The 14,859-nt window shown below is 43.0% G+C and overlaps 1 protein-coding gene across 5 annotated transcripts in view; it reads right to left on the bottom strand.

Annotated features, from left to right (window-relative positions):
• Positions 1-14,577, bottom strand: part of actn1 (actinin, alpha 1) — a 60,153-nt gene extending 45,576 nt beyond the window's left edge. For 3 of the 5 annotated variants that reach the window (XM_008398966.2, XM_008398968.2, XM_008398969.2), the window contains exon 1: positions 14,175-14,273. In XM_008398966.2, the coding sequence (XP_008397188.1) occupies positions 14,175-14,273 (99 nt within the window). Of the gene's footprint in view, positions 1-14,174 lie in introns of all 5 variants that reach the window. The other 2 variants (XM_008398970.2, XM_008398967.2) reach the window with 2 other exon arrangements.
• Positions 14,578-14,859: the final 282 nt, after the last annotated feature.

Here is a 14,859-nt window from a genome sequence, read left to right as displayed (position 1 = left end):
TATATATATATAAATAATTTGTACACTAAATAAATAAATAAATAAAATACAACTGATCTGATAGAAGATGGAATAAAACTAGCCATAGTGATGGACAGGAATAACTGTCTAGAAATTACGGGGTTACAGAAATGAGAACCAGTGAAGACAGGAGTCGAGGCGCTGTATACATCACTGTATTAGCTACAGGTTTATTAATACATAGAGGAAGAGAAGAACTCTGGGAGGAAAGCAGAGAAGTGTCCTGGACCGAGTCCAGCTCCAKGTAGTAGGATTACATCCTCCCTGTGGTCCTTAAGCCACCAGTGCAGGCTTTAAGACTTTCAGATTAAAATAAAATATTCTGGAATTCAAACAAGCATAGCCTGAACATAAAGCATTGGAATAATGATGCAAGTCCTGAAACATATCATCGAATGGAGACAAACCAAGTTTGTAGAAAAGGGAAAAGAGAGGTGAAAAATAAGTTAAAGTCCACATTAGCATTAAACATGCACCTTCCCACAGAAGACAGTTTTTACGTCCATCACTGTTTTTTTTTTTGGGGGGGGGTGGGGTTCTGTGAAAACATGCACAGCTGTAGGGTTTATTCTCATAATCACAGATAGCATGGTGCTTTGTTGTGCTGCTTGACCTCTTCAGTTCGGCACAGTTTTTAACCTGCCACTGATCAGAAGTATGTGTGTTAGTGTTAGATGAGCACTTTCATGGGAGATGGAGACGGGTTATTGTTTTCTATGAAGTGGAAGTTAGTGAGGTAGATGCTAAAGGTCAAAAGCACATGCGCATTTGATGACGTTATAAAATCACAGCGCCAGCTAGTGGCCCGGAATGACAACTACAGCCAGCTCAAAACGCAGGCAGTTTCCAGGCAGCAGACTCATATAAACAGTCTAAATTACTAGTAACATGTCTTGTCACTCTTATTTTACAMATGTGTGCTGTAGTTACAGGAGTGTAACCTTCAGAAAGTGGCAGCTGCAACCCTGACCGTGATGTAAGACTAATAATCCACCAGGCAGCACATCACAGGAGTCTCTCTCTCCATGCTAGGGCCTCCAGCTTACGCAGCAACAACCAGCAGGCCTGCCTGCCCGTCGCTCGGGGTGACCAGGTATCAGTCTGTCAAGGGGGCGGTACCTGTTGCGGCATGTAACAGGATCTGCCATGAGCGCTCACGGGGCTGCCACTGTTTACTGTCAAACATGAGGTGACGTCGAGAGCACGCAGGTCACTGCAGCAGGAAGCCAACAATGAGAGACGCTACTCTCCAGCAGCAGAGTTCACATGTGCAGACGCCATCACTCTCTCTCACACACACACGCACACACACACACACACACACACACACACACACACACACACACACACACCAGCAGGTGTTTCGAGCACCTGCCAGGGTGTGAACTCTGACCCGAAGCACGGGTGGATCAGGAGATCCATGGTTGACACCGACTGAAATTCAGACGATCGATCAATCTTCGTCCCGCTTTACCGCAGCAGAGCAGAGAACCTCTGGCCTCAATTTTTGTTACACAGTTTTCCAGAGAGCCATTATCCCAAACCCGACGAACCATTACAGTCCCTCTGAGCTCACAGGAACACACACCGCCATGCTTTAACCTCTGACTATTTACTTGCTCCCGCTTATCTTGCTGTGACCACCTAGGTGGGCTGATTCACTGCAGTGGAGCCAACTCCGACTGAATTAGCCTTAATTGCCCGCAGTACAAATAAACCTGTAAGACGCATCCTGTCTACATTGTTCAAATGCTGTGATTGTCCATTTGCGACTCAAAGCAAGCAAGAAAATAAATAATTGGCACACACCACCCTCTGCACCAACACAGAAGACTGGAGGATTTTTATTTGCTCAGTCTGCAGAAAGGCAACCCATTTTTTTGGTGTTGTTGCTGTACCTAAAACCATCTCCACCCACATCTAACAAACCAAAACAAACAAGAGACAACAGGGAGGCAAGCAGGAGATTTTTTGATAAAATATTTCAAGGTTGTGCTTCAGGAAGATCTGAACGATAACATTTCTAGTGCCGTCTGACTTCTGCCACATAAAAATACCTTGAACCCGCTCTGTCGTCGTCTTTAAAGCTGCTGTGGTTCTAGAGTCTCTGCAACAGCAGCAGTCATCCAGAGAAGAAGAGGAAACAGTTTCTTCATGTGGAAAGAGATACACCGATAAGTTTAGTGCAGACAAAGCAGCCGCAGCTTTTAGATAAAACAAAAAAAAAAGTTAAACAAGTTGAAGAGTTAGAGTGCCGATGGCATTCCTGAAACAGAAAAAAAAATCTTCTTTAATGTGATCTGTGTCACTAAAGCGCACACAATAGGTATATTTTCAAAATTTGCTGATACACATTTATTGAACAAAGTAGCATAAGTAGCCATGCGAACAATATGAGCAGTTTTGGGAGTTTTTAAACATTATTAATTGGAATTTATAGTGAAAACGATGATTCAAAATCTTATTATGATAAGAAAGTTATCACAATAAATGATATGCGATACAGGCCTAACCCTGGTTGCAATTTTATATATATTTTTTAAATTAATTATTTTATTTAAAATTTTGTACATATATGTAGAACAGACAAAAACAAGTCAATAATACTTAAGACAAAGGCTGTTTATAAGCCTAATACCTTCCCACAAACAATAGTAATACATAAAATAAAAAAAACAATAAAAAATAATGACAATAATAAAAATAAAAAGTTTAATAAATATAAAAGGTGTGTCAGGGGGTCAGTGCACATTGTGACAATTATAAACTGAGAAAGAAACTTTATGTTAAATATTTGTGGCAAGCAATGAATCAAGACAATGTGAAAAATTTTATACATTTCTAAGTGGCAAGTAAAGCTGCTATATATCGACAAATCAAGCATGTTATGAAGGCAACACCTGCAGAGGAAGTGCATTTGGATACGCAATACGCCRGGGGTTCGATGGGGTTGCTAAATTATTGACTCCGGGTTGACACGGCGACACGGAAAGGCCTCCTGAAGCCACTTCCTTTGTGCAGAGCCCTGAAAGCTCCTCTGTCTGAGCCTCTTCTTCCACTCACTGCCCCTCTCCCTCGTCTTCCTGAGCTCCACCCATCCAGCTCCTGAATGGAAAGGTGTGCCGCCTGCCTGCTTTTACCACGGTATCTGTTTACTTAAAGCCTTTCTTTAGACATAACGGAGCGCACTGCAGCTGCTGCTGCTAGCACACTCACGTGTTCACCAACTCTCCAAGTACTGTACAACCCCCCCCCCTCTCTCTCCCTCGCCGTCCTTTGGCTTCAAAGAGAGGCTTCTCGGTGAACACATGCCTTCTCGAGTGCATGTGGTTTGATTAATAGCATTAGCGGTGGAACAACTCGACTACATCCTTCCCATGTGGTGCAGTAACATTCCTTGGAAACATACAGACAAATCACCTACAAAGCCCGCCCTTTGGTTTCCACGCTATTGGAAACATGCGACCAGACGTTGTGTAGCGGTTCCAAACATGACCGAGCTCCCCCCCCCAAACCCTTTTTTATTTTTTTGGCCCTCTTTTAGCACCATACCCTCCACAGGAAATGCACCTTGACCCTCCGTCTTAAAATGAAGATATAATCAAAAATCCTCCCCATCTGAGGTCTTTGTAAATATACAATACGCTCTAATCCATTGTGAGAAAGTGTCACAGTCCAAACCACTTCATCCGGCCCTCTGTGAAAACTTCATTAGATGAAATATAGCTGGGCTCATCGTTCACTTCTAAATTTGGAGCCTCGGCCTGAGAACATAAGCAATGCAAGAATTTGCATCAGTGCCCTGGCATTTGGAGCAGCTCGGATAAGAACGCTCATAATTGCTCACATTTGACTCTTCAAACAGTGGAGGGGTTTTTTTTCTAAAAACTCGGCACTGAGCAAGTTTTCACCTTCCTGATACACATAAAGGAGACTCTGTTCAAAGGCTGGGAAATTACAGCAACGGCAAATGAAAATGTTGTGACAAAAAAGACAATTAGGAGTTTATATTCTTGACAGTGTTCTCAAATCACTAAGATGTGTAATATAATAAAAATAAAAAAAAACGGGGGATCCACATCGGGTCAAAAGATATTTTTTCCCAAAATCCCCTACATTTTTAGAGAAGATCATCTGAGAATCATTAAGATTTATTTTTACCCCACTGCATTCCTCCGTTCTTCATCCCAACGTTAAAATGCCGGACTTTGACGGACCGTCGATAAAGACACCCGACAGCAAAGCAAGTTGGAGACGATGTTTCCTTCAGGTTGTGAAGTGAGGGCATTCAGTCCTATTCAAAGGTCTTGTGAAATTACTTTTCCCAGCTCTCAGAAGCAGAACAAACCCCTCCAGAACAGACAGGGTGGGATTATGTAACAGGGATTAGACACAGGTCAGTTTCTTTTGCTTCACCACGTACCGTCCACCGGTTTCAAGTCTTTCCAGAAATACACGCAGAATTTGGCTGACGACCAAAGTTGTCCAATTTTCAGCTTGGTAGACCTGACAAGTCTAGATGGGTGGAGATTCTCAAATTGAACCGTTTTCAAATCAGTAAAGGCACCTTACCAATAGTCATCAAGTCACCGTGACAACAGGACGTTGGTACCGAGGGAAGGAGGAAGAACAGGGAGGTTAAAGAGAGAGCGAAAACATTAAGACATTTCTGTGACTAGGTCTGGTTGAGATGGATCGAGAGAGAGCAACACTTCCAGCAGACAACAGGAAGGCTGAACTGTTACAGCAAAGTTGATGCCTTTTATTCTTGTGAATATTCAACCCCATGTCTGAAATGGAACATACAAGTTTGGAAATACTGGTAACCTTTTGGAAATGTATGTTCAGGCAAGGAAGCTAGGAGTGCTAGCAATGCCAGTTGCTAATACAAGATGCTAATCAAACCGTTTTTCCTACAGCTGTTCTCTTTGGGTGTTTCCACACTGGACAGTCCGGTAGACTGTGTTCGATTGGAGACCAAAACTTACAGCTGGTACGGTTAGCTTTCACACTGCACTGTGTAAAACAATCCAAACCCTTTGAAAAATCTGTTCTTCCTCTGACCCAGAACTGCTGAAGAAAATGACACAAATACCTCTGAAGAAGACACTGAGCACAAAATGTTAACAAAAAATGGAGTGGCGTCAGACATTTGTAGGATTTCACTTTTGCCCTCAGTAGCAAACCATGTGCCATTTGTCCCGCTAGCTCTAGACTCGCTTTTGATTTGGTTGCATTTACCAACCAAAGGTTTGTAGAGGCCAGAGTTCGTCTTTTTGGTCCACATCAGTTGGATTCACACCTCAAACGAACCAAACTTTTTAGACAAACAAACTATAGTTTGATTAAAGCAGTCCAAACAAGGCTGGTGTGAACGAATCCTAAAACACAGAGTGGGACACTTCCACTGCACAAACTATGAATAGCTAACGATCACAGAAAGGATAAAAACATGTTTTTACAACCGTTTGTACATAATTTTAATTTAAATTAGCTCAAACTGCTGTTTGCATCTCCACTGAATTTGTCTAGTCAAACAGAGAAACCTAATCATGTCTACACAGAATCAGCTACATCACTAGCGGGGTAGAAGAGAGCTTTGTGGGTAATTTCAAGCTTTCGGGTTGTTTGGAGTCAACTGACAGCCCCTCTGCATCCTCAAAGAAATATTTATCCAACCCCATACACATAAAATTTCCTGTTATGACTTGAGCAGATGCTCAACGGAGTCAGCAAGAGTGTCAGAACGTAGTTCAGTAAACTTGGGAGTCTGGCTGAAGCATTTCTCAGACAGACGATACAAGCACTCGGCTAACAGAGCAGTCTGAGCCATCATGACCGATCTGAGGGCCAGACAGGTCACATGCTTAACGTTTTCCAGGGAGAGATTAGATCCAATGAAACAGATACAATGAAAATATGATGTTTATCTTTTGATGATGAATATAAGAAAAACATGAGTTCTCATGGTAAGAAAATATGATAAGCTTCACACACATTACACAAGTTTGAGACTCTTATTTATAAGAAAGAAAGGAAGTAGTTCTTGATTTGCTGCGCTGTGCAGACAGAGTTTATGAAGACTGGTCAGTGAGCATCCAGGGTTCAATTTCCAAAATCAAGACCGCCGCTGCACAGCCGCCCCGTCTCTCTCTGCCCACTTCTTGATTGGTAAGGGCCACTAGAGCCACAAAACAGGTTGAACAAAAGAAAACTGAAGACGATACACCACATTAAATCATTTGTATGGCAGCTTTTTTGGGGAATTGATGATAAAATGGCAAAATACAATTTATTTGAAAGGATGCTAGTGGCTAATAGTTAGCTGCTAACACTACTGAAGCTGGCATCTGCTTTGTACCTTGGAGAACTACAGTGCAAGAATGTCACAATCTGAGATTTAGGAAGCGCTTATTTCTTGGTGAAAACCCCAAAAAGAGAAATAATTACAACATCGTCTTGTGTTAGGGCTTCTTTAGAAATTGGCAAAAGCAAAAAGTGGACCAAATGCACTTTTGTGCGGACAGCTGAATTTGACCAACACAAGCAGTTCATGAGCTGCAACAAACATTTTTGAAACAGTTGCCACATCCTGCTCTCGTGGCTCAGAATAACCTAAAATTTCAGAGATGATATATCTGTATTTTACGTGTGAGGTTTTTTTTAAGTTTCATGATCGGTTTTCTATAACAGTGTAGATATTAAACACAAAATGCTTTTTAAAACTTTCACTTGAGGCTGCAAAAACATAATCAGATTTGAATTTTTAATTAAGATTCCAAGGAAATTACAAAATATCCTATTTTCTACCTCCTTTGTTTTTCTTAGTATTTTTGTTTTTGCTGAAAACCAACGAGTAACTGTGATAAGATGTTGTGATTTTCATTATGAACAAAATCAAGCTGACATGACTTTAAATACCGTGGATCTTGTGGGGAAACTTTTAGATTTGAAATACAATTTAAAGGTAGCCATTGAGCTAAATGTTAAAATTAGCTGTATGACAGTAGCAACTGCATTGCCTTTACACATATGAACTGCTGACATTTGTATGATCACAGTTACTGTTCAGGTACAAAACACAACTTTTTTTAAAAAGGCAAATTAATGCTGTGTCACTCCTGTGGTTTCCTGAGGTGTCACTGCCACTAAAACGCTCATCTTTTGTTAAGAAACTACGATTTTGAAAGGCGAACTGGGGGGAGTTTGATGACAGGAAGCACGTTGTGAGGCGGCCAGAGCTGACATTACACATCCTATTATGTAATCTAGCAAACAGATGCCGCTGTGGGACAAAACACGCAACTCCTTCTGGCTCTTTTACTAGAGCTGAGGCATCATACGCAGTCACTCATGTGCTGAGTCAGTTTCCTGGACACTGATAATGTAATTTCAACATTCCTGAACACAAGGAAACTAAAACCCAGCTTTCTTTTTTACCTATAACCTTGTTTTTTTTTGGTTTTTTTTTTCATATCCGTATGATTTCTTAAAAATAGCCACCATTAGCTTTCTAAGTTTTTTTGGTTTTTTTTATATTTACTGTCCAAATTCCTTCAGCGTTAGATTAAAAATTACCCACTCTCATGGTAGTTGCTTATAATAATACAAAATCCTGTAAATCCTAATACTTTAAAACAGAAAAAAACAATTATTCCCACTGCTGTAAAAAAAATATATATATATTGATTTCAAAAATTACAAGGTACAGAATATTACCAGAGTTTATTTCAGCTGTTTAATTAGTCGGGCAATCTGCTCCGATCCCTAGCCTGCAGTCCGCTGCTTTACAGACATGGCATCAACAGCTGGAAATATTTCAAACATTCAAGTTTGCTGTTCATTCCTTTTAACCAGATAAAAAAAAAATAGTCATAAAAATTCATAGCACACCAGACCAGACTTTGTAAAAATATTTTCCACTCTTGCAGACTTTATTTCCTTGCTGGATATTTTTCTTGAAGTCAACAGCAACTATACTAGCAGCTCCAGCTTCAGACGAGTATAGTAGGAGGAGCAAATTAAACAATGTAGCAATAATAATATTACTCAAGTAAAAAAAAAAAAAAGGACCCCGCCTYTCGCCCGGAACGTTAGCTGGAGAAAGGCACCAGCAACCCTCCCGACCCCATTAAGGGATAAGGGTGTTAGAAAATGGATGGATGGATAAAAGGGAACAGTGCAGTAAAATTACTCTTATAAGAACCTTTTTTCCCAAAAAGTTACTCAAGTGAATGTAACAAGTACTACCCACTTTTGAACACAGACAACACCAGTAGCCTACAGGCTACTTATAAACAAGCTTAAGGTGCTGTACTGGTATTAGCTAGTCATCTTTTAGCTAACTTTACTTGCATCCATCAGCTTTTCTCAACTCAGTCAGTTAGTTTGGGAGGGAAACTGCAAAGTTCTTTGCGTTTTGCTGGTTTGCTGTCACGATTCAAACACACCTGTGTAGCTCTGCTCAGCAGCAGCAGGTCTCCTTCGCTGCTGCACAGGTGTAAACCCAGCGCGAGTGTCTCAGGGTTCATGTTGCGTTTGAAGGTGGCTCGGAAAAAACCCTCACGATTTGTTATAAATAGTTATAACAGCTGAAAAAAGTGACAGAGGGCACAGACAGATATGGGAAGTGCGGAAGCCCCTACTGTATCAAATCGAGATAGGAACAAAAGAAAGTTTGCCACTTTAAGGTGAAAATATAAAAACACCTTCCAGTCCAGGGGGGGTGTGGCTGACTGACCCCATGTCCCCCACACCCCTCATGCCACAGGGCCTGTATACTAGGTACAGTCTGATATGACGACACTGAATAAAAACACTGCAGTTTCACTGTATTACAACATCAACACAAATGTATATCATGATCCAATTGTTTATTTTATTCATTCTAAAATAAAATAATATCCACTACATTTACTGACTCTGTTCTGTTCAAGAGGTGAAACATTTCCAAACAGCAGGATTTGTCTTTATATTGATCCAGCTGTTCCCAGCTGACCAGCAGTCCCCAGTGGGGCATTGCTGTGTTACTCTGTACTTCATTCAGACTCTTGAGGATCCTGCTACTTCCTCTTGCTTCTTATCAGAACCACTTCCAGACCGTACGAATAGCATGACGGAAAATGTTAGCAACTTAACAACAGTAAACTTTTAAAACTTGGTAGCAGCCCGCCTCGTTTCCCGTAAAAGCACAGTAAAATTAGATAAGAGCTACTTTGAAACATTTTTCACAAAAATTGAAAATGTACAACTGTCATTCCTCCAGAGGCAGTCCTGCTTGTTCCCGTCTCTGGCTGTGGGGTCAGGAAAATTTAACCTTTGGGTATTGACCTGATCATTTTCAGCAAAATCTTCTGCTGTCCTCCTACTTCTTCTTCTTCCTTTTTTTTTCTGAAAGGATACGGTCTGAACTTGTGAAGTCAGCCGCTCTTATCTCAGACCTGACTCACAGCCTGCGTTGGGAGACGTCAGCACGGATTCATTGGGAGTGTTTGGAAAGTCGGGGTAAGGGTGTGGGAGATGGGAAGTAGGAGGCGGGAAGCTTGCAGGCAGGGACGCTCCAAGGTACTGCAAACTCATGTCCTTATAAGGAGAAACCCAGGCAAATTAGCAGCAGCGGTTAACACCTGAACGCTTCCTGTCAGCCGGGAAAAGACCGAAAATTTTTTTWAAAAAAAGATTTAACCCTGCAGGGGTAAGATGACGATGATAATACATACTGTCATAAAAGGTGTTAGCCTGCTTAGAGATTGCTTCTGTTCTTACTTTCTTGAGCAAACACTGCAAATCAAACTAATTTAAACAGGAAACAAAACATGAGTAAATCCAAAAATGCAGTTTTGAACTTATTTTATTAAAAAAATATGTCAAATAACCTTGTTAAATTGTGATTAAGTTGCAATGAAGCACATTTTTCACACTAGCAACACCCAGAAGTGATTACTGCCAGAAACAACAAAACCTCACTGACAACATGAAGTAGGCCATAAGAGCTCAAAAAGCAACAGGGTGCTGCAATCTACAAAAATTTATTGACTTCTATAAGGAAAAAAGGTGATAAGAGGCATCAGGGCACATTGATGGCAATTATTCATGAAAGAAAACAAAACAAAAACATGGAGCTAAACCTTCACAGGAAAGGCTGGCCTGCCAAGGTTATCTGAGATCGCATCGACGATTCGTCTAGAAGGTCAGGAAAGAACCAGTGACAACCAAACCACTGCAGACCTCGGTTAAACCCAGTGTTAACGATGCAACAGAAAGGCAGACATAGCAACCATGGGAAAGTGTCTACGTGAAAACCACTGATGACCAGAAACAACAAAGGGTCAATCGAACACCTCCGTCTTTGAGAAAACACTGTGATGACACGCAACTGGAACATTGTGGAAAGAGAAGGACAGCATTTCAGGAGAAGAAGATCACACCATCATTCAAACTTGGTGGTTTGCTAGCCTGGCAGCTTTGTTGCTTCAGGACCTGGACGGCTAGCCGTAGGAAACAGAACCAGTAATTCTTCTGTCAAATAGGAGATTCTCTGCCCATCAGTTTGTGAAATTAAGCTCTGGTCCACTTAGGTGACGCAGCAGGTCAGTGACATGACCAAAAACAGGCAGAGCTGGCACACACAGTTCATTATTTCTTATTACATAGGGCTAGGTGGGTTTGAATTTATTTTCTCCGTGATGAATCAGTCAGTGGGCAAATACCTTTTCACAAAACAGTAAATCATTTAAACTGAATATCAATGACGCTAATACGCGGTTTAGCAAAATATGTAAAGGCTGTGGTTTTAAAGTCGGAGCATAGGTGGGGTCTACAAAGACATTAAGATCAGGAGATAAGAGGATGCCAGCGCCTTTATTCCTGCACGGCAGGTTGGGACTTGAATGGAACACAAAATATTTAAGCACACTCCGACATGCTGGGGTTTTGTACAAGAAAATTGCAGAAGCGGGGCCTGGCTGAACATCCACACCTCTCTGACGTTCACTTCCCCCATTTCAGCAAAGTCTCTAACCGCATTAAACACGGTCAGGGCTGCTCTGGTTGTAAACCGTCCGCTGTCTCCTCGTCGCCTGAAGAGGTTTCCTTCAGGCGACACAGGAAAGCAGAACTGAGCTAACTTCAGTTTCGTCTGATTACAGATTGTCCCGGCTGTGCTTCTCTTATCTGTTCTTGTGCTTTGTTAGAATAGAGGGGAAAAAAATACCTTCAAGAGCAGAAAACAGGAGCTGAAGAATGCAGGTTGGTTCAGAATTAGAAGATTTAGCTAAAGAGAGACTGAGGAGGGAACGATTCAGCAGACATGAAAGATTTCCAGGTTATCTGTTACAAGGCTTACTGCCAAAGCCTGGAAGGAATTTAAGTGGTTTGTGTTTCAGCGTGCATCCCTCTCAGCCTGTAATTGTGCATATGGTCGAATCTCGACATAACCGTTTTATCGTCACGGAGCGGATGACTGAAACATTCCTGCTTTCTGATGGGTGATTAGATCAGTGAGGGTCATGCAGGCGCAGAAATATGCAGGTCAGCACAGGAGAAGGTATTTCTCCACGGCAATTAAGAAATCGCTACAACCGAAGTATGCACAACCCTATCTCTGAAAGTATGACATGTTGAGCCTTAAAGATGTGCCTATAGGTGCACCAGTTGCAACTCCTGTCAGCTGGGGACAAGAAACCGAGGCTACAATTCACCCAGGCTCACCAGAACTTCACACTAACGGACTGGAAAAACAACGTCTGGTCCGATGAGCGTCAATTGACGCTTTGAAATCCAGATTATGGGGTCAGAATCTGGTACGGACATAAAAGCAGGACCAAAAGATCGCCATCAGGAGTCCCTGAGAAAAATCTGCTCCCAATACCTTGAACAGGAAACCAATAGACATGCTGTGTTAGCCTAATGAAGCTGTGTTTGCAAAGTCAGAGATGTCTTTAAAAACAAAATAATAAAGCTACAAGGATTTCAGGAGACATATTGGGAGAACATTCCAGAAGTTTTCTTAACTGAGTCAACATCCCAGAAGTAGAATATCAAAATCTTCCACTGGGGTGAAGGATCTGTCAATATTTAGAAACGATAGGCCTTTATTAATCGTGGACAATGACAAATCCCTACATGAAAGCCTTGAAAAGGCATGAAAAGTTTTTGTTTGTTTTTTTTAATCAAAGGTTCTACGGCCAGTTGGACTTTCACTGAGGCGGGATCAACCCAATGTGGCATCATACTAGTGCAACAACAAATGTTGGGCACAAAAGGAACGTTTCTCTGTCTCCCAATCAAAGGACTGTGTTGTGTGACGCCATTAGCTCAATCCCAACTGTACCACTGTGCTATGCACCTACAAATCAAGGAAACCCAGGAATGGTGCTGTTTTACAATAAAAACAGACAAAAACAGCACAGGGAAGCCATCCACTGGTGCAACAGTATGTAACTGGTCGTGTACGCTAGCCAAGTAAAAAACAGCCCTTGGTTCTACGCTTCGTTTCGTACAGATGGTCCGTAGCGCCGACGTTTTAGAGACAATTTCTTCCCGGAGGCATGGACTGTTTAAGTTTTAACTAGCGTTTGGCCGTGTCGCATGTAATGCGCCAGTTCAACACTTAGCAGAAATTGTCTACTCTACACCATAAAAAGCATCCTCTTCTACCGCGAAGAGAGATGTGCCAAGCCGAACAAGGCGGCTGTTAATGTTACGGCCTCATTCATGTCATAGAACGGACAGACTACAATTCCAAAACGGCGCCGATAATCAGCGTCATCATCCACAACTTCCTCTGTTTGCTGATTGGCCCAGTTGAAATTCTAATGGAGAAATCCAGCTCAATGGGAGAATCCCCAGCTGAGAACTGAAGAGAGATGAGAATATAATGGATTTGCATGGGAGAGGAATGGCCAGGCTACATGTATGCACAACTGATGCATGATGATGTGATGCTATCTGAGGAATGTCCAACGTTCAAGCATGGAACCCCCCCCAAAAAGAGAAGAAAAATAAAAAGAAGATCAACAGTGGTGCTTTTACATAAGATTCTGCTCAGGGTCGCATGTCATGTAGGACCGCCTCTGTATTTCAGGTGATCCCGGGCTCCAGCTGCATTGCTTCAATGACTGAGATGATGTCCACCTGATGCACCACCTTTTTCCCCCTCAGTTCTCACTGTATTTGCACTCAGGACCGGTAGCAGCCTGCCGATGACATAATCCAGGAAACTGGGAGCCGTGAGCTACCACTGAGCAAAAAGAAGAAAAAAAAAAGAAAAAGAAAGTTGGGGAAAAGTTTTTCCAAGTGCAGCGAGAGGGGCCGATTATTACCATTTTTGGGCACGCTCGCTCCCATGCAAGCCCAGCCCAAACCGCGACGCTTACTCAGATTCCACAGCGTTTTTCCTTCTGCCCCCCCTCCTTCTTCTTTTTTTTCTCAAAGCGGAGGAAAAGTATGCAACACCCCCTTCTCGAAACAGACCATTCATATCATACTCCTGTGTTAAGAGCCGAGAGGAAAAAAAAGAGAGAGAGGGAGTAGCAACTGTGAGGCGCGTGGGGGAAAGAGCTGGGGCAATATATGGACGTCCAAAGCACAACAGACAGCAGAGCAAAAAAATTACCTCCAAGCGACTCGAGTTGAATTAGAAATGAGGTTTTCCATAAAGGCGCGCGCACGATACATGGTTGTTAATCTTGGCCTAATCCAAGTCGCATCATAAACCATATGACAGGAGGAGGCCAGTCCAACGCGTGGCTGACATCTGTTGCGCCCCCCGCAGCCCGGCTCACCTCCCGTCTGCTCCCTGCTGCAAGCCCGTTCGGGCCGGTGGGCCTCCCTGCTGCAGGATGCTGCTTCCGGGACAGATTTTAATCTTCCAGGAAGAGGGAGAAAAGTTTGGGAGCCGAAGCCCAGTCGATAAGGTCTCGCAGGTGTTTTTTTTTTTTTTTTTTTTTTTTTTTAAAGAGGCCCATAATTAAACTGTTGCCCACTTTGAGTCACCCTGAAGAGGAAATGTGCCCGCAATACTGCGTGGCAACATTACCGCGTCTTATTGTGACTAGAAGCAGAGCAGACGGCATACATAAAACCCCCCGCTTCCGCAGCGGAGGCACCGGGAAGTCAGTCAGTCAGTCGGTCGGTCGGTCGGTCGGGCTCACCTTTCTCTGCTGTTTCTCCCAGGCTGGGTCCAGGAGCAGATCCCGGTCCCAGTCATCTTCCTGGTGCATGTAGTCGTTCTCTCCGTCATAGTGTTCCATACTATCCGCGGGTCTTCTGAACGCTGGCTGGATGCGGTCGCTCTCTGCTTGCGTCCCAGCGGGGCGAGGTGATGTTTTCGCTGCGGCTATACGGGCTACTCTCCTCGGTGTGTGTGGATGAAATTAACGGTCCAACCCCCGGCTTCCCTCTCTCTCTCTATCTCTCTCTCTCTCTTTTTGTCTCCCACCCCTCCAACTCTGCCTGTGTCTCTATCTGCTCTCCGTATTCCCCTCCTAGCAGGAGCAGCCCGCTGGAAGCTGTAGGCAGGTCTTGTATCGAAGGAGCGACAGACGCAAAAACTTTGCCTCAGCCAAATTGGAATCAATAACTGGCTGCTGTAATCTGATTGGACGACGCTCGGGACGGAATCCGCCCTCCGGCCTCACATTGGATGATGTGGCTGTCAGCGGCCGGGCTTAATGTCCAAGGTTGCATGCACAGGTTGAGCCAAACGTAAGACTTTGTTCAGGTTTGAGGAAAGAAACGGCGTCGATTTTTATACGAACATTGATTAAAAGTCTCGCTGTTGACCGTCTGCAGCAGCTTACGCGGCGGACAGAAGTGTTTGTAACACCGGACAGTGGC

The sequence above is a fragment of the Poecilia reticulata genome, linkage group LG22 (assembly GCF_000633615.1).
Source record: "Poecilia reticulata strain Guanapo linkage group LG22, Guppy_female_1.0+MT, whole genome shotgun sequence".
Taxonomy (NCBI): domain Eukaryota; kingdom Metazoa; phylum Chordata; class Actinopteri; order Cyprinodontiformes; family Poeciliidae; genus Poecilia; species Poecilia reticulata.
Note: the sequence above shows the minus strand (reverse complement) of the source record. Positions and strands in the feature narration are given on the sequence as shown.